Below are 17,165 nucleotides of genomic sequence, written 5' to 3'. Positions count from 1 at the left end.
ATGGTCATATTTCTTAATACAAATATTTGTAAACTAGTATTTTGATTTTATTTACAACTATTTTTCTAACCTTGATTCTTTTGACCATTAGAAAAACTTTCCTGAATTAATCCTAATTTCACAGAGTGAGCAAGAAGAGGCATTTCCAAGATAAGCAGAACTCTAGATGCCCAGTGTTTAATTTAAACAAACTTCTTTTTAAAAGTCAATAAATAACTATATACTTTAAGTACAATCCATTTGAGCAACTTCTCTAAATGATTTTTAAGGACTGTACATTACAGAAATATCTACCAAACTTTACACACTTTAAGATACTTAGTGAAGGATTAAATTAATGTTGGCCTTCAAAAATTCTATTCCAAAGCATCCACTTTAAAAATTCTTAGAATACATGTATGAGTATTAATATAGTATTTCACTGATTCAAAGATATTAAACTATGATACAACTTATTACAAAAAAAATTGATTGTCTACTTATAAAAAGTTATTTTAGATTTAGATACAGATGTTTATCACCTAGCTTGCTCTTTCTGTGTCTTTGTGTACACACAGTAACTTTTCATTTCAATAACAAATCACAGCAGTTTTGGAATACATTTTAAAAAGCAAAGTAAAAAATATCAAAAATTGACGTGATGACATGAACAGCTATAATCAAGTTGACACCCATGTAGGAAAAGACAAACTATCAGAACTGCCACCTGGCTGAGTGCAATTGTAAGACACTATCACAACTGTAAGAAAACATCCTGATTTCAGAGACATCACAATGTGAAAAATGTGCATCTTAGAACCAATGAAATAGAGTTGATCCATAATTCAATATATTATGCAGCTATAAGGCTATCAGAATTTTAAATTTTCACATCAACATGATACATGTCACTTCAATTATCAAAATATTCTATAATTCAAAAGTAAGAAAATGAATATTATCAATCACCTAAAGACTTGTTAGAAAAAAGGGATGAAACTTTTGTTATCTGCATATAAAAAATGGGATTTCTCACCTGAATAATGATAAGGAGGCAGATTCCAGCACCCATTTCAGCAGGATCCCCATACATGCCTGTCATGACATATACAATGGCTTGCCCAATGGTAATGATCATACCAAATACTGACAAAAATTGAGGAAAAAAGAGTACATGTTACAACCACAGATAGAAAAGACTATAGGAAAAAAAAAATCTTTACCACAAAATTTCCAAATTTGAAATTTAATATTATTAAATCTCACATTTTTGGGCTCCATTAAATAAAGCTCTGTCTTTGGGTGTATCTCCAACTTCAATGATTTTGGCTCCAGCTAACAACTGCATAATCAAACCAGACGTTACAATTGGGGAGATACCCAATTCCATTAAAGTTCCTATAAAGGAAGGGGAAAAAAGTAAATACTATACACAATGCAGATTACTTTAGAAGTGTCCCAGTCCTTAATTACGCCTATGGAAATATATGCTTAAATGTTAACAAGCAAATTTTCATTTCTTCAACATTAAATTACTTAAAAAAAAAAAACTCTATTAACACAGCCTTGCAACAATCCATTAAATAAAAATTACTATAAATACTAAATACAAATTTCTATAAATTCTAAACTTAAAATGTTAAAGAAATCTGTTAAAAGAAATCTTCCAAGATTTCTGTCCAAATTATTATTTTTAGAATGTATGCTAAACATTTTATTTTTTTAAGACATTTTTTACTGATTTCAGAGAGGAAGGGGGAGAGAGAGAGAGAAACATCAATGATGAGAGAGAATCATAGATCAGCTGCCTCCTGCATGCCCCCTACTAGGGATCGAGCCTGCAACCGGGTCATGTGCCCTTGACCAGAATCAAATCCAGAACCCTTCTTTCCACAGGCCAACACTCTATCCACTGAGACAAACTCGATAGGGCTAAACATTTTATTTTAATGCAAATTAAAAATTACAGCCCTGATCAGCCTGGACCACAGGGTTGGGGTTCCATTCCCAGTCAAGGGCACATACCTTGGTTGCAGGTTCCCAAGCCCCAGCAGGGTGTGTTCAGGAGGCAACCAACCAATGTGTTTCTTTCACATAGGTGTGTGTTTCTTTTTTTTTCTCTCTCTCTCCACCCCCGCTCTCCCTTCAATCTCTTTCTCCCCGCTCCCTCCTTTCCACTCTCTCTAGAAATCAATGGAAAAAATATCCTCAGGTGAGGATCTAAAAAAAAAAAAAAGAAAGAAAATTATATATCAAGCCCCAAAATTACACACCAAGCTAAAAAAAAAAAAAGATACTTGAAAAGATTTCTGACTCTGCCCAGCTGCGTCAACCTATGAACCAGGCCATGATTTGATTCCTGGTCAGGGCACATGCCTGGGTTGTGGGTTCAATCCCCAATAGGAGGCCAGGCAGGAGGCAGCTGATAAATGATTCTTTCTCATCACTGATGTTTCTCTTTCTAAAATCAATAAAAATATTAAAGAAAAGATTTATGACTCTTATGCAATATCTAAAATTACATATAACATTATCTAAAAATACATTGTAGAATATCTAGTGGTATGAAAAATGATCTTGACACAGTGCACTGGGGGAAAAAAAACACAAATATATAGAAAAAAATGGGAAAAAAAAAAACACAGAGAAAGCTCTAGACCAGCCGTGGGCAAACTATGGCCCGCAGACCGGATCCGGCCCGTTTAAAATGAATAAAACTATTGAAAAAAAAGACCGTACCCTTTTATGTAATGATGTTTACTCTGAATTTATATTAGTTCACACAAACACTCCATCCATGCTTTTGTTCTGGCCCTCCGGTCCAGTTTAAGAACCCATTGTGGCCCTCGAGTCAAAAAGTTTGCCCACCCCTGCTCTAGACAGTGATAATCACTCCATTCTCTGTGTACTTCAATACTCTGTAACATAGTTCTAAAATTAGAATAAACACATGGTTCTATAATTGTTTACATACTAGAGGCCCATGCACAAATTTGTGCCTGGGTGGGGTCCCTCGGCCTAGCCGGTGATCAGGGCTGATTGGACTGGCCAGCTGAGGAGAGGGACCATGGGAGGTTGGCCGGCCGTGGAAAGTTGGCTGTGGGAGCACACTGACCACCAGGCTTTTATTATGTGACTAGGCTTTCATATATATACTAGAGGCCTGGTGCACAAATTTGTGCACGGGTGGGGTCCTTCAGCCCAGCCAGCCCGGGAGGTTGGCTGGCTGCTGGCCACGGGAGGTTGGCTGTGGGAGCGCACCGACAATCAGGGGGCAGCTCTTGCATTGAGCGTCTCCCCTTGGTGGTCAGTGCATGTACTAGTGACCAGCTGTTCAGTCATAACAGTTGCTTAGGCTTTTATATATACAGATAGATAGACTAGAGGCCCGTTGCACGAAATTCATGCACTGATCACCAATGGGCAGCTCCTGCATTGAGCGTCTGTCCCCTGGTGGTCAGTGCGCGGACAGAGCAACCGGTCATTCCACTTTTTAGTCAATTTGTGTATTAGCCTTTTATCATATAGATTGGTCTCTTCTCCCAGGCAATGTTTCTTTTATCATATCCTCCCACTCCTTGTAAACTCAAAAAACATTTTCCACAATTTCAGATCTATTTGATGTTAGTAGTATGGAGGCAAAAGAAAAAAAGTACATACCTCTGTTGGATGCAAGAATAACTCTCATCCAGTAGAAAGGATCTGCAGAATCTGATGACATGATTCCAAATAGTGGTATCTATAATATAACAGAAAACATTTTATAAAAGTGTATTATATAAATTAAGTCTAACCTTATTTTGTAACTCATCACTTAATGTTTGCAATACTTTTTAAAAATATATTTTTATTGATTTCAGAGAGAGAGGGAGAGTAAGAGAGAGAGAGAAGCATCAAAGATGAGAGAGAATCACTGATTGGCTACTTCCTGCACACCCTCTATTGGGTATCAAGCCCCACAACCTGGGCCTGTACCCTGACTGGGGAATCAAACCATGACCTCCTGGTTCATAGCTCAACGCTCAACCACCAAGCCACACCAGCTGGGCAGCAATACTTTAAAAAACTTGTGATTTATGATTTCTCATATTCTTCAACAAAGCAAACATACCTTAAAGACAGTTTTTTAATGAAAATAAAAATAACAGAAATCATTACTTACAGCATTTCACTAGTAAATTCTCCTATCAGTATGAAGATCTGTTGCACAACAATGCAAATATACTTAACACTACTGAACTCTATGCTTAAAAATGGTTAAGATAGTAAATTTTGTGTTTAACATAATTTAAAAAAAATACTATCAGTGCCAGCCCAGTGTGGCTCAGTAGTTGAGTGGAGAACTATGAACCAGGAAGTCGATTCCAGGTCAGGACATATGCCTGCATTGTAGGCTCAATCCCCAGTGCGGGGCATGTAGGATGCAGCTAATCAGTGATTCTCTCTTATCAATGATGTTTCTGTCTGTCTCTCCCTCCCTCTTCTTCTCTAAAATCTATATATATATAAATTTTTTTTAAAATACTATCAGTAAATTGTAGGATATACTTACCTAGTCACATAATAATTTTGCAAAGCTATGGGTATTAATGTCAGCCAAGGCTACACTCCAAATTAAGACTGAAGGTGATATATACAGTAGAAAAATTATGCAACCACTAAAGATTGTACTTAGGAAGTTTGTAACAGAATAAGAAAGTGCTTATGTCTCAATACTAAGTATAAAACAGTGGTTCTCAATCTGGGGCAATTTTGCTCCCTGCCCCTGTCCCCCAGGGAATGTCTGGCAATATCTGAAGACATTTTTGGCTATCACAACTTTAAGGAAGATGCTACTGGCATCTAGTAGGTAGAGGTCAGGAATGCTGCCAACGCACAGAACAGCCCTCCAACAACAAATGCTTACCCAACCTAAAATTTACTCCCATTGTTGAGAAACCCTGTTAGATAAAAAGAAAGGCACAAAATTGTATAGGATAAAAATTCAGAACATGAAAAATACACATAAAAGGTAACAAGGTGTAAATATTTTTTTATATCCTAAACAATGATTATTTGTAGGTAGTGAAATTATGGTGGACCTTTTCTTCTTTATTCTTTTCAGTATTTATCAAATTTTCTAAAGAAAGCGCATAATGCTTCCAATCATATGACCCATGTTTAGGATACAGCGCTGGGCCATACCCCCTTGCCCATCATGTGGGGATCAGACACAAAGAAAAATACATTTCCAGTTTTCAAAAACCTTCTCTATATGAAGCTGTTGTTTTTTTAAAATTTACAATCAGCTTCTGGTCAAGATGGCAGTATAAGTAAAGACAGTACTTACATCCTCCGACAACCACATCAAAATTGCAATTAAAATACAGAGCAACCATCACTCAGAACCACCTAAAACTTAGCTAAATAAAAGTCCTACAATTAGGAATTTAAAGCAGCAGCCACATGAGACTAGTAGGAGGGGCCTAATGAGGAACTGCCTGGCTCCATGCCCACATGTGGAAGATAAATATCAGGAGGAATATCTTGGCTGCAGTGGTCACAGAGTTCCCCCTGAGAAGCAAAGGGTCCCAGCCCCACATCAGGCCCTCACGTCCAGGGTTCCAGTCTCAGGAAGAGAAACCCCCATAACTTCTGGCTGTAAAAACCAATGAGAATTGAGGCTGAGAGGAAAGGTTGCTGGAATCCCAGGAAGTTCCTTGTAAAGGGCCTACACACAGACTTATTACTCTGACTCATTCCCTCTGAGATTCAGCACTGGGATAGCAACTCAAAAGGTACCAAGGACATAGAGGGAGGAACTGAAGTGTCTGGTAGTGGGGCAAAAGCGGAGGGGAGGGGGGGCTTTCTCCCAGACAAAATGCTGGCAGAGGCTACTGTTCTTTTGATGAGCCCTCCCCTCACAAAGATGGCAAGCAGGCACCATATCTGAGTTTCCATCAACCTGGCTCACACTATTCCCCCTGCCCTGGTGAATCCCTGACACTCCTCCCCACCAAACTTGCAGGGCCAACAAAACTGTTTCCATCAGCTTTTTCATATAAATGGCCTGTACTGGCACACAATTAAGACTTTTCTAAAATCTCTCAAACAAGCAGCATCTGGTCTAAGTATGCCCCACACCTCTTGCTAAGTGGCCCCAGACGCAGAAATACCAGCAGCTGGCCTTAGTTCACAGCTTGGCTTTATTGGGTACCTCCAAGCCCAGCACAAGTAACAGCCATCTTCAGATCACTTCATGGCTCTTGCTAGGTGGCCCTGGCCACAACACAGGTGGCAGATGACTTTGGCCTTCACCTCCCAGGAGACCCCAGAGCCAGCGCACTCTATTGACAGCTTCATACCACACTAAAGCACTACCAAACCACCTCCACAACAACACACTCAAGGGGCGAACACAATGGGCACTAGAGCCCCTCTGAAGTAAGTCCTGCTCTCTGGGATAGGCCCTTGCACAGCTCATCCTCCACAGGTAAATCCCTCCCACTGACATTCCAACAACCATGAAGGCTCAACTCTGGGAAGGTGTACAAAGCCCACTGGAGAGGGGGGTTGGCACACTTGGACAGCTTGGGTGACTGGGAAGGCTGTGCCACTTGACACTACAGGACACCTAGTACATTAGGCCACTCTACCAAGCCCAGGAGACATAGCAGCTATACCTAGTACATAGAAACCAACACAGGAGGCTGCCAAAATGAGTAGACAAAAAAAAAAAAAGTGCCCAAATGAAAGAACAGAACAAAACTCCGGAAAAAGAATTAAAATGGACGTCAACCCATGAGCCAGAGGTCACAGTTCGATTCCCAGTCAGGACATGTGCCCAGATTGCAGGCTTAATCCCCAGTAGGGGGCGTGCAGGAGGCAGCCGAACAATGATTCCCTCAAAACATTGATGTGTCTATCTCTTCCTTTCTCTCTGAAATAAAAAAATACATATTTTTTTTAAAACACACACAAAAAAAAAACCCCAGCAAATTAATAGTACCAAATAGTCCACATTACAATATTTCCTAAGTGGAAAATAGGTCACGCAAATTACTTTCCTTAATTGCATCTGATGAGACAGGCACTATACCTCCATTTTTAGATGCTATGTGGGATCTAACCTTCCTTCCTTTCCTGTAGTCAACAGGATTATTAAACTCAGTAATTATACAAATTACTCAGTATTGTACATGTACAGAATCTTGTATATTAGTTGGATGGCAACAGGAGCTATTTTCTATGACTCTCACAGTTGCAGAGTTCCAAACTTTTCACTATTACATATAATAATTGGTTTCAATTTGATAAAATACAATATAATACTTCAGAGAAACAAGAATTTAATGATTTAATGGAAACCCTGAACCAACCACATGGACAAATAGAAAATTAGCACTAGGAATTTCCAAAGGAGGTGGGAACTGAAAACCAAACAAGGTATTTCTGGGTTAAAATGGTAAGTTGCAATTAAACTACAGAACTTCCCTCCCTGACACAAGAAAACATATATTTGTTTTTTTGTTTTTTTATTGATTTTTTACAGAGAGGGAGGGAGAGAGATAGAGAGTTAGAAACATCGATGAGAGAGAGAGAAACATCGATCAGCTGCCTCCTGCACATCTACTGGGGATGTGCCCGCAACCCAGGTACATGCCCTTGACCGGAATCAAACCTGGGACCTTTCAGTCCACAGGCCGACACTCTATCCACTGAGCCAAACCGGTTTCGGCAAGAAAACATATATTTAATAACATGTAAAATAGTAAAAAGCTAATAAGAATATAAAAAGCTAAGGAAAACAAAATCCATAAAGCAGCCAAACAAGAAAAGCGATGATAAACCTGAAACAATGGTGGTCATAGGGGGAAGAAAACAGCAGACAGTGGAGGAGCATAGAGACTCAGAACAAAGCTGCTCCAACCATCATAAAGGGAAGGCAATAGAAGCTTTAGAATTCCCAATACATTTCAACTCCAGCCTGGAGAAGAGCAGGCTGCACAGATATCTTTCTGCCTCCTTTGACTAGGAGGGCAGTAGAAACAGCTAAAAAGAAATGATGAGAGAAGTGGGCCTTGGGGCTTTCTCTCTTTGACAGGATTGACGATGATAGACCCATACCTACTTGGGAATTGGGCAATGATCTAAAGTGGGGAATGGAACAGAGAGAGCCCTGCTCAGTCACATGGAGAGAATCCTCACAAAACACCGACAAAAATTTGAGGAGAGAGGGCAGAGCCAGGCAGCATGTACTGCACTCACTTCAGCTTATCACACCTTCCACCATTCCCTGGAATAAAGAAACAGGGTAGAAAAGGAAACACCAAGCCCTGAAATTGTGGCTGAAAGGGAAATAAGCTGTTTGAGGTTCGAAAGAAAGAGAATCAAGAAATCACCACACTGAGGAGAACTGTCTAAACAGGAGAAAGTCAAAAAGATACAGCTTGGCCCAGCCAGCGTGGCTCAGTGGTTGGTTAAAAATCGACCTATGAACCATGAGATCACGGTTCGATTCCTGGTCAAAGCACATGCCTAGGTTGCAGGCTCATACCGAATAGTACGAGCATAGAGGAAGCAGCCAATCAATGATTCTCTCTCATCAATGATGCTTCTCTCTCCCTCTCTCTTCCTCTCTGAAATCAATAAAATAAAAAAATAAAAAACAATAGAGCTTGGCAACTATGTAAACATATTATGGAAAGAAAAATAAAGTAACATAAAATGCATAAATGTACTGCATGAAACAGTCATGGGGAATGTAACACTGTACTTAAAATACTTGTAATTTAGCCCTTTACAGAAAAATGTTTGCTGACCTCTGGATTAGAAAATTCACTACTATCAAGATGGTATTTCTCTCAAAATTGATCTATAAATTCAATGCAATACAAATCATAACCCCAGCAGTCTTTTTTATAGAAACTGATAAGCTGATTCTAAAAGCTATATGGAAATATGAAGAACCTAGAATTCTGAAAAAGAAGAACAAAGTTGAAGGACTATTATGACCAGATTATAGTACTTAGTATCAAGCTGCAGTAAACAAAATAGTGTGGCTACTGTAAAAATAGACATAAGTCAATGGTACAGAACAGACAGTACAGAAATAGATCCATCTGTATACGGTTAATTGATTTTCAACAAAGATGAAAATCAATACATCAGAAAAAGGATAGCCTTTTCAACAACTGGCTATCCATTCAGAAAAAAAAGTGAACCCCAACCTTACCTCATGTGATACACAAAAATTAACCAAAATATACAAGCTAAAACTATAAGATATTTAGAAGAATACAAGAGAAAAATCTTGATGACCTTAGAAGAGGCAAAAATTTCTTAGCTAGGAAACAAAAACCATGAGCCATCAAAGAAAAAGATAACTTAAACATCATCAAAATTAAAAACTTCTGCTCTTCAAAAGATATTAAGAAAATGAAAAGGCAAGCCATTGACTAGCAGAAAATATTCACTATATATACCTGACAAAGGACTTGTATACAAAATATATTAAAAATGTATATCATTCAATAACGGGACAATAATCCAATTTTTTCAAGTGGGCAAGAGACTCAAAAAGAATAAATAGATAATTTAAGTGAAAATATCCTTGGATTAACAAAAAAAAACTTCTATGTACTTCGATAGCTTTACAAAAGACAAACAAGTACCCAATAAGTACACAAGAAAGTTCCTCAATATTATTAGGGAAATGCAAATTACAACTTCAGTAGCTTTTATCAGGGCAACACAAATTAAAACCACATCCATTGGAAGGGCTAATTTAAAATGCTTAACAACAGCAAGAATAGGCAAAGATGCAGAGCAACTGGAACTCCTATACCTGGCTGGTAAGAATATAAATATGGGAGCCCTGACAGGTTTGGCTCAGTGGATAGAGCGTCGGCCTGCGGACTCAAGGGTCCCAGGTTCGATTCCAGTCAAGGGCATGTACCTTGGTTGCGGGCACATCCCCAGTAGGGAGTGTGCAGAAGGCAGCTGATCGATGTTTCTCTCTCATCGATGTTTCTAACTCTCTATTCCTCTCCTTTCCTCTCTGTAAAAAATCAATAAAATATATTTAAAAAAAAAAAGAATATAAATATGGGAGTGGAGGGGTGACCACTTGGAAAAGAATTTGACAGTTTCTTACAAAGTTGAGCATATATTTACCATACAATCCAGCAATTCTATTCCTAGGTATTCATCCAAGAGAAATGTAAGCATGTCCACAAACGGTCTTGTTCATGAATATCTACAGCAAGTTATTTGCTATGACCAAAATGTGGAAACAACCCAAATGTCCAAGTGACTAGATGAACAAGTTGTGATACAGACATCACTAACAAATAAAAAGGGATATATCACTGCTATACCAACAACATGAATGAATCTCAAAAAGCTGATGATGAAGTTAGCTACTAAGAATACTGTATGATAACATTTATATCAAACTCTAGAAAAGATTAATCAAATTACAAGAACAGAAAACAGACCAGTGGTTGCCTGAGACTGGAGGTGAGGTAAGGCTTTTTGAGACAGGTTGCAGGGAACTTTCTGGAGTGATAGAAATGTTCTACGTCGACTGAGGTACTAAGTATGTGGGTGTATGTTTGCCAAACTTTTTCAAAATGTACTTTAAAAAATGGGTGTATTTTACCATACATAAATTATAACTTCATAAATCTGATTTTTTTTTAAAGAGAGGGAAGGGGAATTTCCAAGATGTTTGAAGTATATGATAGGGATATGGATGATTATGCTTCCTTTCTTTGCACTTTTTTGCATTTTTAAAAAGTTCTCTCTCCCTGACCACCCAAATCAATTTTAAACTAAGTACGATAAAATAATGATCAAATTGTTTTGCTCTTCAAAAAAAAAAATATATTTGGCCCTAGCCCAGTGGTCAGCAAATTCATTAGTCAACAGAGCCAAATATCAACAGTACTGGCCGAAAACCAACTTCTGCGCATGGGCCACGAAGTTTCAATCGCACTGTACGTGCACACTGCAATTCTATTCCTAGGTATTCATCCAAGAGAAATGTAAGCATGTCCACAAACGGTCTTATGGACCGTGGTATTTTGTGGAAGAGCCATACTCAAGGGGCCAAAGAGCCACATGTGGCTCGCGAGCTGCAGTTTGCCGACCGCGGCCCTAGCCAATTTGGCTCAGTGGATAGAGCATTGGCCTGCAGACCAAAGGGTCCCAGGTTCAATTCCAGTCAAGGGCACGTACCTCAGTCGCAGGATCCTCCCTGGCCTGGGCTCTGAAGGAGACAACCAATCAATGTGTTTCTCTCACATTGATATTTCTATCTTTCCCTCTCTCTTCCACTCTCTCTAAAAAATCAATGGAAAAATATCCTTGGGTGAGGGTTAAAATAAATATAAATATATAAATACTAGAGGACAGATGCACAAAAATTCACGCAAGAGTAGGCCTTCCTTCCCCCAGCTGCCAGCACCGGCTTCCCCCTGGCACCCAGGACCCGGACTCCTTCCCTCCTCCGGCCACCCACAGGCACCTGGGACCTGGGCTGCTTCCCTCCTCCAGCCACCCTCAGGCACCGAGGACCCAGGCTGGCTTCCCTTGGGCATCCCACAGGCACCCGGGACCCAGGCTGATTTCCCCTCCGGCCCCAGCTTTGTCAGAAAGGGCGTCCAGTCTAATTAGCATATCACCTTTCTATTATTATAGATTATTATTATAGGTAATATATAAAGCCATATATATACATATATATATATATATATATATATATGCATACACACACACACACACACACACACACACGATTTTTCCTATAATTATTTTACTGCTTCTTAATACAATTTTTAAAAACGTCTTCTGCCCTAGCTGGTGTGGTGATTCAGTGGTTGGAGCATCCGCCCGAGCACCAAAGGGTCTCAGGTTTGATTCCGGATCAAGACACATACCAGGTTGCAATTCCCTGCCACCGGGGGGGGGGGGGGGGGGGGGGGGTCAAGTACAGGAGGCAACCAATCAATGTGTGTCTCTCACATCGATGTCTCTCTCTCTCTCTCTCTCTCTCTCTCTCTCTCTCTCTCTCTCAAATTAGTCAATGGAAAAAATATCCTTTGGTGAGGATTAACAAAAAAACTTGTATGTATTTCGATAGCTTTTCAAAATCCTCCAAAAGTTTTCACCTAAATTATTTATCTAAATCCTCACAACAACCCTGTGACATGGACAGGTCATATATTTCATGAACTTAATCTCTGAAGAAAAAATTTTTAAAGCATCACTGAATTTTATTAATTTATAAACACAGGATATCCATGGGATTCTAAAATTTGGCATTTTGGGATTTTTAAATTAATACATGCTATCTACAACATGATAAAAGGCAAACAAAATGGAAAGAATATATATGACTAATATATAAGTCAAAGGTTTAACACTTTCATATTTAAAACCTGTCATAAATCAGTAAGAAAAAAATCTCAAGGGAAAAATAGGTAACTGAAAACTAAGAGGGAAAAAAAGAGAAAATGTTCAAACCCACTAATAAACCAAAAGAAATACAGAGTGAGACAAGACAACCATTTTCACTATCAACTCATTAAAAAAAAAATGCTCAAAATCATTCAGTATATTTTTTATCTAAAATAAGTTCTTCAGAATCTAACCAACCAAACCCTTAGAACAAGAGTATACACATTTATTTAATAGTATGGTTACATACCTGACAACATACTAAGAAAATGAAGAGAGTTATAGCAGTCCATAGTACTTTCTCTCTAAACTGGATCTTACAACAAAAGATAAAGAATAGTCAATAAAAAAACAAGAAAAAGCAAATATATAGCAAAAACCCCTATTAAAGCATAGCCAACATTCCCCATCATGACATGCTATTTTTAAGTCTTAAAATACTCTCACCCGAGTTAGCAGCAGCTAAAGCAAACAACAGAACTTCTCAAACATAACGTTTATTTTTTAAACATAATTTTATTATTTCAAGAATAATTTAAATACAGGTAGTCCCCATCACATTATACCATGTTAACTAAAACTGAAAATGATGCAAAGCAAGACACAATCCAATATGCATGCATTTCAGTTATTCTAGTATTGTGCAAAGCTAGGACCTCATGTAATATTATATGAACATCTATTTTTATAACATCAAAGAAATGAAAAAGGAATATACTTCTAAATAAAAAAGTTTAACAAAAGTTTTACTTATCTCTTTTTACGTCCCTATGCCTGTTATTTTCATGAGAAATCGAAATTACAGTAGAAGAGGAATGCCTGGGAACTGGCCAGTTGGGGATTAACAATATTTCTGGAATTGAAATACCCTATCTCCAAAAGCAGGCAATGATGGAAGAACAATTTGATGAAGTCACAATATCTTCCGAATGCATTCCTGTGATTTCTCTTTGCATTAAATGAATAAAAAATGGAACATATATACTTGCAAAGCTGTAATTCATTTATGTAAAACAGCTGTACTTATCAAAACAGATAAGGCCATTCATAGAATGGCAGTGAATCATACCACCAGCAAGCACAGCACATACCTCATACTACAGGAATTATAAAGATCATTACAGACAGGGAAACATTATATCTTACCTAACACACAGGTCAAAAAAAAACACTTGGTTTGGAAATGTTAGAACTTAAAGAACAATTATTTTTGAAACCACAAGATAAACTATGTAAACAGGTCTGTACTAGTTCTATTCACTTCATGCCTCTTGCAAGGAGGAGGAACAGGCAATATTTTTCCAAGTACAACCACACTAGGGTTGGGGAAAATAAATCAATCTTGCTAGTTTAGCAGAGTAAGTCCTTTAGTTACCTTCTATATTACTAAAATATTATACTTACTTTCCTTTCAGGTTTCTGAATTTCTGGTAGAACAGCACAGAAAGGTTTGATAACTTCTAAAAATTTGACTGTGGAAAAAAAAAAGAATAAATGTTCCTATTACATAGTTTTAAAAATATATATTATCTTTTTACAGAATCAAATGCAAATGTTCTCCAACTTGTAATGGCAATCCCTCCCATTCCCCACTCCCAAAATTAATCATAATGCTCTCCATTTCAAATATAGAAAGGAAGAGAAATAATTCTAGAGTAAAAAAAAATTCAAAAGGTTTAAGGGCTCAGTCTGTAAAATCCTGATTTTGCTTCCTCATGATTGTATCCAGCCCTTTTATATATAAAGAAATAATTCAATGAGTACAACTACATTAAAAAAAAAAAAAAAAAAGCAAATGCAGCTTACTGTGGTACCCACAACACAATGCTTTCAAGAAGAAAATAAGAGACATCAGAGGAGGGAAAGTACAACAGGAAATGAGCTGAAACTGCAGATATGATTTATTTAAACTGAAAGATGATGCAAAGAGTGCGCAAGATCATGGAATCATCTTTATACATAACTTCAACTTCATTTCATTAACTCATTATTTATTGCTTGGTTGCTTTCCCACATAACGATCTGAGTACTTGCTTATGTACAATAAACAGCCCAGAGAATGACGATTACATTTCACCAGACAGTATTGTTTTCCCAAATTTATCTATCCTATATAATAAAAGCCTAATATGCAAATTGTCCCCTTGACCAGGAGTTTGACCAGAGGGTGGGGCCAGCCAGCCAACTGCCCTCAGCCCCTCCCACTTGCAGGCCCCACCCTGGCCAGTGGCAGCAGCCGGCAGCCGTGGGAAGGGAGGCCCCAGCCGGCAACAAGCAGTCACTAAGGACCCTACCTGTGCACAAATTTCATGCACTGGGCCTCTAGTATATCCACACTAATAAAAGAGAAAGATGCAAATTGACCTTACCTTCACAATGCCCACCAGCCAATCAGGAGTATGCAAATTAACCCAACAAAGATGGCGGGTTAATGTGCGTTCGCAGGTGCCGAATGGCCGGGGGCGGGGTGGGACGCTTGCGTCGTTGCCATGGTGACGACACAGGCGTTCTGCACCACCCCAGCCGCTCCGGGCCTCTAGGCAGCATGGGAAGGCAGCTCCGGCCCGAGCAAAGGGGTGCCGGTAGCCAGGGAAAGGAAGGCCCATTCTTTCACGAATCTTCATGCATCAAGCCTCTAATACACACACACACACACGCGCGTGCACACGCACACTCACAAGCCTAAGTGGCCGTCTGACTATTCAACCATCTGACCAGTAGCTATGACGTGCTGACCACCATGGGGCAGACACTCAACGCAGGAGCTGCTGAGCTGCGGTGATTTGGCAGCTACGGTTCTCGGGTGACGCACCCAGAACCAGAGGAGGGAGCCCAATGCCGGGGTGCATCACCCGAGAACCGCACTCTCCCAACCCGGGACTCCTCGGGGGATGTTGGAGAGCCCGTTTCGGCCAGATCCCTGCAGAGCAGGCCAAGGGACCCGACCCCACCAGTGCACGAACCCGTGCACCGGGCCTCTAGTAATATTATAAGATAAACCAAGGTTCTTTAAGGAGACACCATCTTCTGGCATGACTGAAGTCAAGCCCTGCCAAAAAACTGGAGGATGGAGTTCAGGCTTGGCCAGCATCTGCAATGTACAGAAACACGAGGCCTCAACAAGTTATGATCGTCTTCCCCCTAGACACACTGCATTCTGTACTAGTATCATGAAATTGTTTTAAAACTGACAATTACACTTCAGCAGTTGGCCAAAATCTATCTTGTTTTATAAAACCTCTCGAAAGGATGGCACTCACAGGCTTATTTGATAGAATTCTGAAATTCTCATGGGCAGATGTTTGTAACCGATACCATTTGGGACTATCTGAACCTGAAAGTGTTCATCTCTGGTGCAAAACCAATAGCAATTACCCCAGGAAACTGCCTACAGCCCCTTTATCCCTTCCCATCCCACCTCCATCCAAGCCACCCTCCCAGATTTGTTGACCTGTCATGAGCACTTCCGCATTCGCGGCCAAGCACTGCTTCTGTATGCCACACGTCCACTCCTGAGCTGCAGAACTTCACCCATTCTGCTGTAAATTAAAGGACAGGGTCTCCTCCACTTCCTTCCTAGCTTCCCCGAACAGTCCACTAGTTGGGCAATGGGCGCACACTTGGACGTGCAGTTACCTATTCATCCTAAAAACATCCGAACAGCTATGTAATGCATGTGATGGTGAGTGTTGAGGGGGGCCTGAAAAGATCCCCATAAGACAAAGGCCTTGTCCTTAAGGCTTAAACCTTATACACAGAGCGAGCTTTCAGTAAACGCCTCAGAATGACTGAAATTAAAATTTTAAGGGGAACGTGATGCTCCCAACGTACTCATTGCTTCCCCTAAAATACGTGACATGCATCACTTTTCTAAAATTAAACAAGTCAGAGAGCTTTATTCATCACAACTAACATGTCAAGGAGGGGTGATTGGGCAATAAAAATGAGCTTTTTCAGCTCCTGAAAAATTCAAAGTTGTCCAGGTTTCGCCGGGCTCTCTGCCCGCCCCAAACACCAGCAGCCTCCCCGCGCCGGCCTCCGCGCCTCGCCGCCTGGAGCGCACACAGGGCCCGCGGTCCCGGCCCCCGTGGCCCCGGCAAGGCCTCGCCAAGGTTGCAGGAGCCTCCGTGGAGGCCTCCCGCCCACGCGCTACGCAGCGGCCCGCGCCTCCCCGGCCGGCGGGCTGGACACCCGAGCGGGCGCAGCCCCACCGCCCGCAGCCAGCGCCCCGCGCCCTGGGCGACGGCCCCGCTCCGGACCGCCCGGCGAGCCCGGCCGCGCCGCCTCTACTCACTGCCCATGGCGGCGGCTGGGCGGCCCACCGGGCACGGCGGCTCGGCGCGGTCTCCTCCCGGTCTCCCGGCTGGGCCTCTGCGCCGCTGCCGACGCGGTCTGGCGGCTGCGCGCAGACTCCGCCTTCGGTCACGTGGCCCGCGTGCGGCTCGCGTCGCCCCGCCCCCTGGGGCCGGGCCCTGGGCGCCAGCGCCTACGTCCTCCGCGTGGCGGGCCGACGCTGCTGTGCGCGTGCGGCGCCGGGACCCCGAGCCTCCGGAGCCCGCGGCAGCTCGGGCCTTTCCTCTGCGAGCACGTGTCCGAGCTCGGCGTCGAGCGGGTGTGGTTTCCGTGACAGCCACGAGGGGGCAGGTCAGGGCCCGGTGCCAGGAACACAGGCCGGTTCCTTCCTGAAGCCTGGACCTGGGCCGCCCCGAGAGCCAGCGTGGCCCCAATAGCCTTTTTAATGTGCT

General features: G+C 41.1%; 1 protein-coding gene across 5 annotated transcripts in view; it reads right to left on the bottom strand.

Annotated features, from left to right (window-relative positions):
* Positions 1–16,865, bottom strand: part of SEC61A2 (SEC61 translocon subunit alpha 2) — a 39,605-nt gene extending 22,740 nt beyond the window's left edge. For 2 of the 5 annotated variants that reach the window (XM_036352396.1, XM_036352381.1), the window contains exons 1-6: positions 16,715–16,865; positions 13,825–13,892; positions 12,671–12,736; positions 3,640–3,718; positions 1,246–1,377; positions 1,016–1,125 (exon numbers count right to left, since the gene is read on the bottom strand). In XM_036352396.1, coding sequence (XP_036208289.1) covers positions 1,016–1,125; positions 1,246–1,377; positions 3,640–3,718; positions 12,671–12,736; positions 13,825–13,892; positions 16,715–16,721 — 462 coding nt within the window. In that variant the 5' untranslated portion in view covers positions 16,722–16,865. Of the gene's footprint in view, positions 1–1,015; positions 1,126–1,245; positions 1,378–3,639; positions 3,719–4,885; positions 4,920–12,670; positions 12,737–13,824; positions 13,893–14,789; positions 15,150–15,871; positions 16,419–16,714 lie in introns of those variants that run through there. The other 3 variants (XM_036352407.1, XM_036352391.1, XM_036352402.1) reach the window with 3 other exon arrangements.
* Positions 16,866–17,165: the final 300 nt, after the last annotated feature.

This window comes from Myotis myotis, unplaced genomic scaffold, assembly GCF_014108235.1.
Source record: "Myotis myotis isolate mMyoMyo1 unplaced genomic scaffold, mMyoMyo1.p scaffold_m19_p_1, whole genome shotgun sequence".
In the NCBI taxonomy this organism is placed as follows: domain Eukaryota; kingdom Metazoa; phylum Chordata; class Mammalia; order Chiroptera; family Vespertilionidae; genus Myotis; species Myotis myotis.
This window is presented reverse-complemented; position numbering and strand designations above follow the sequence as displayed.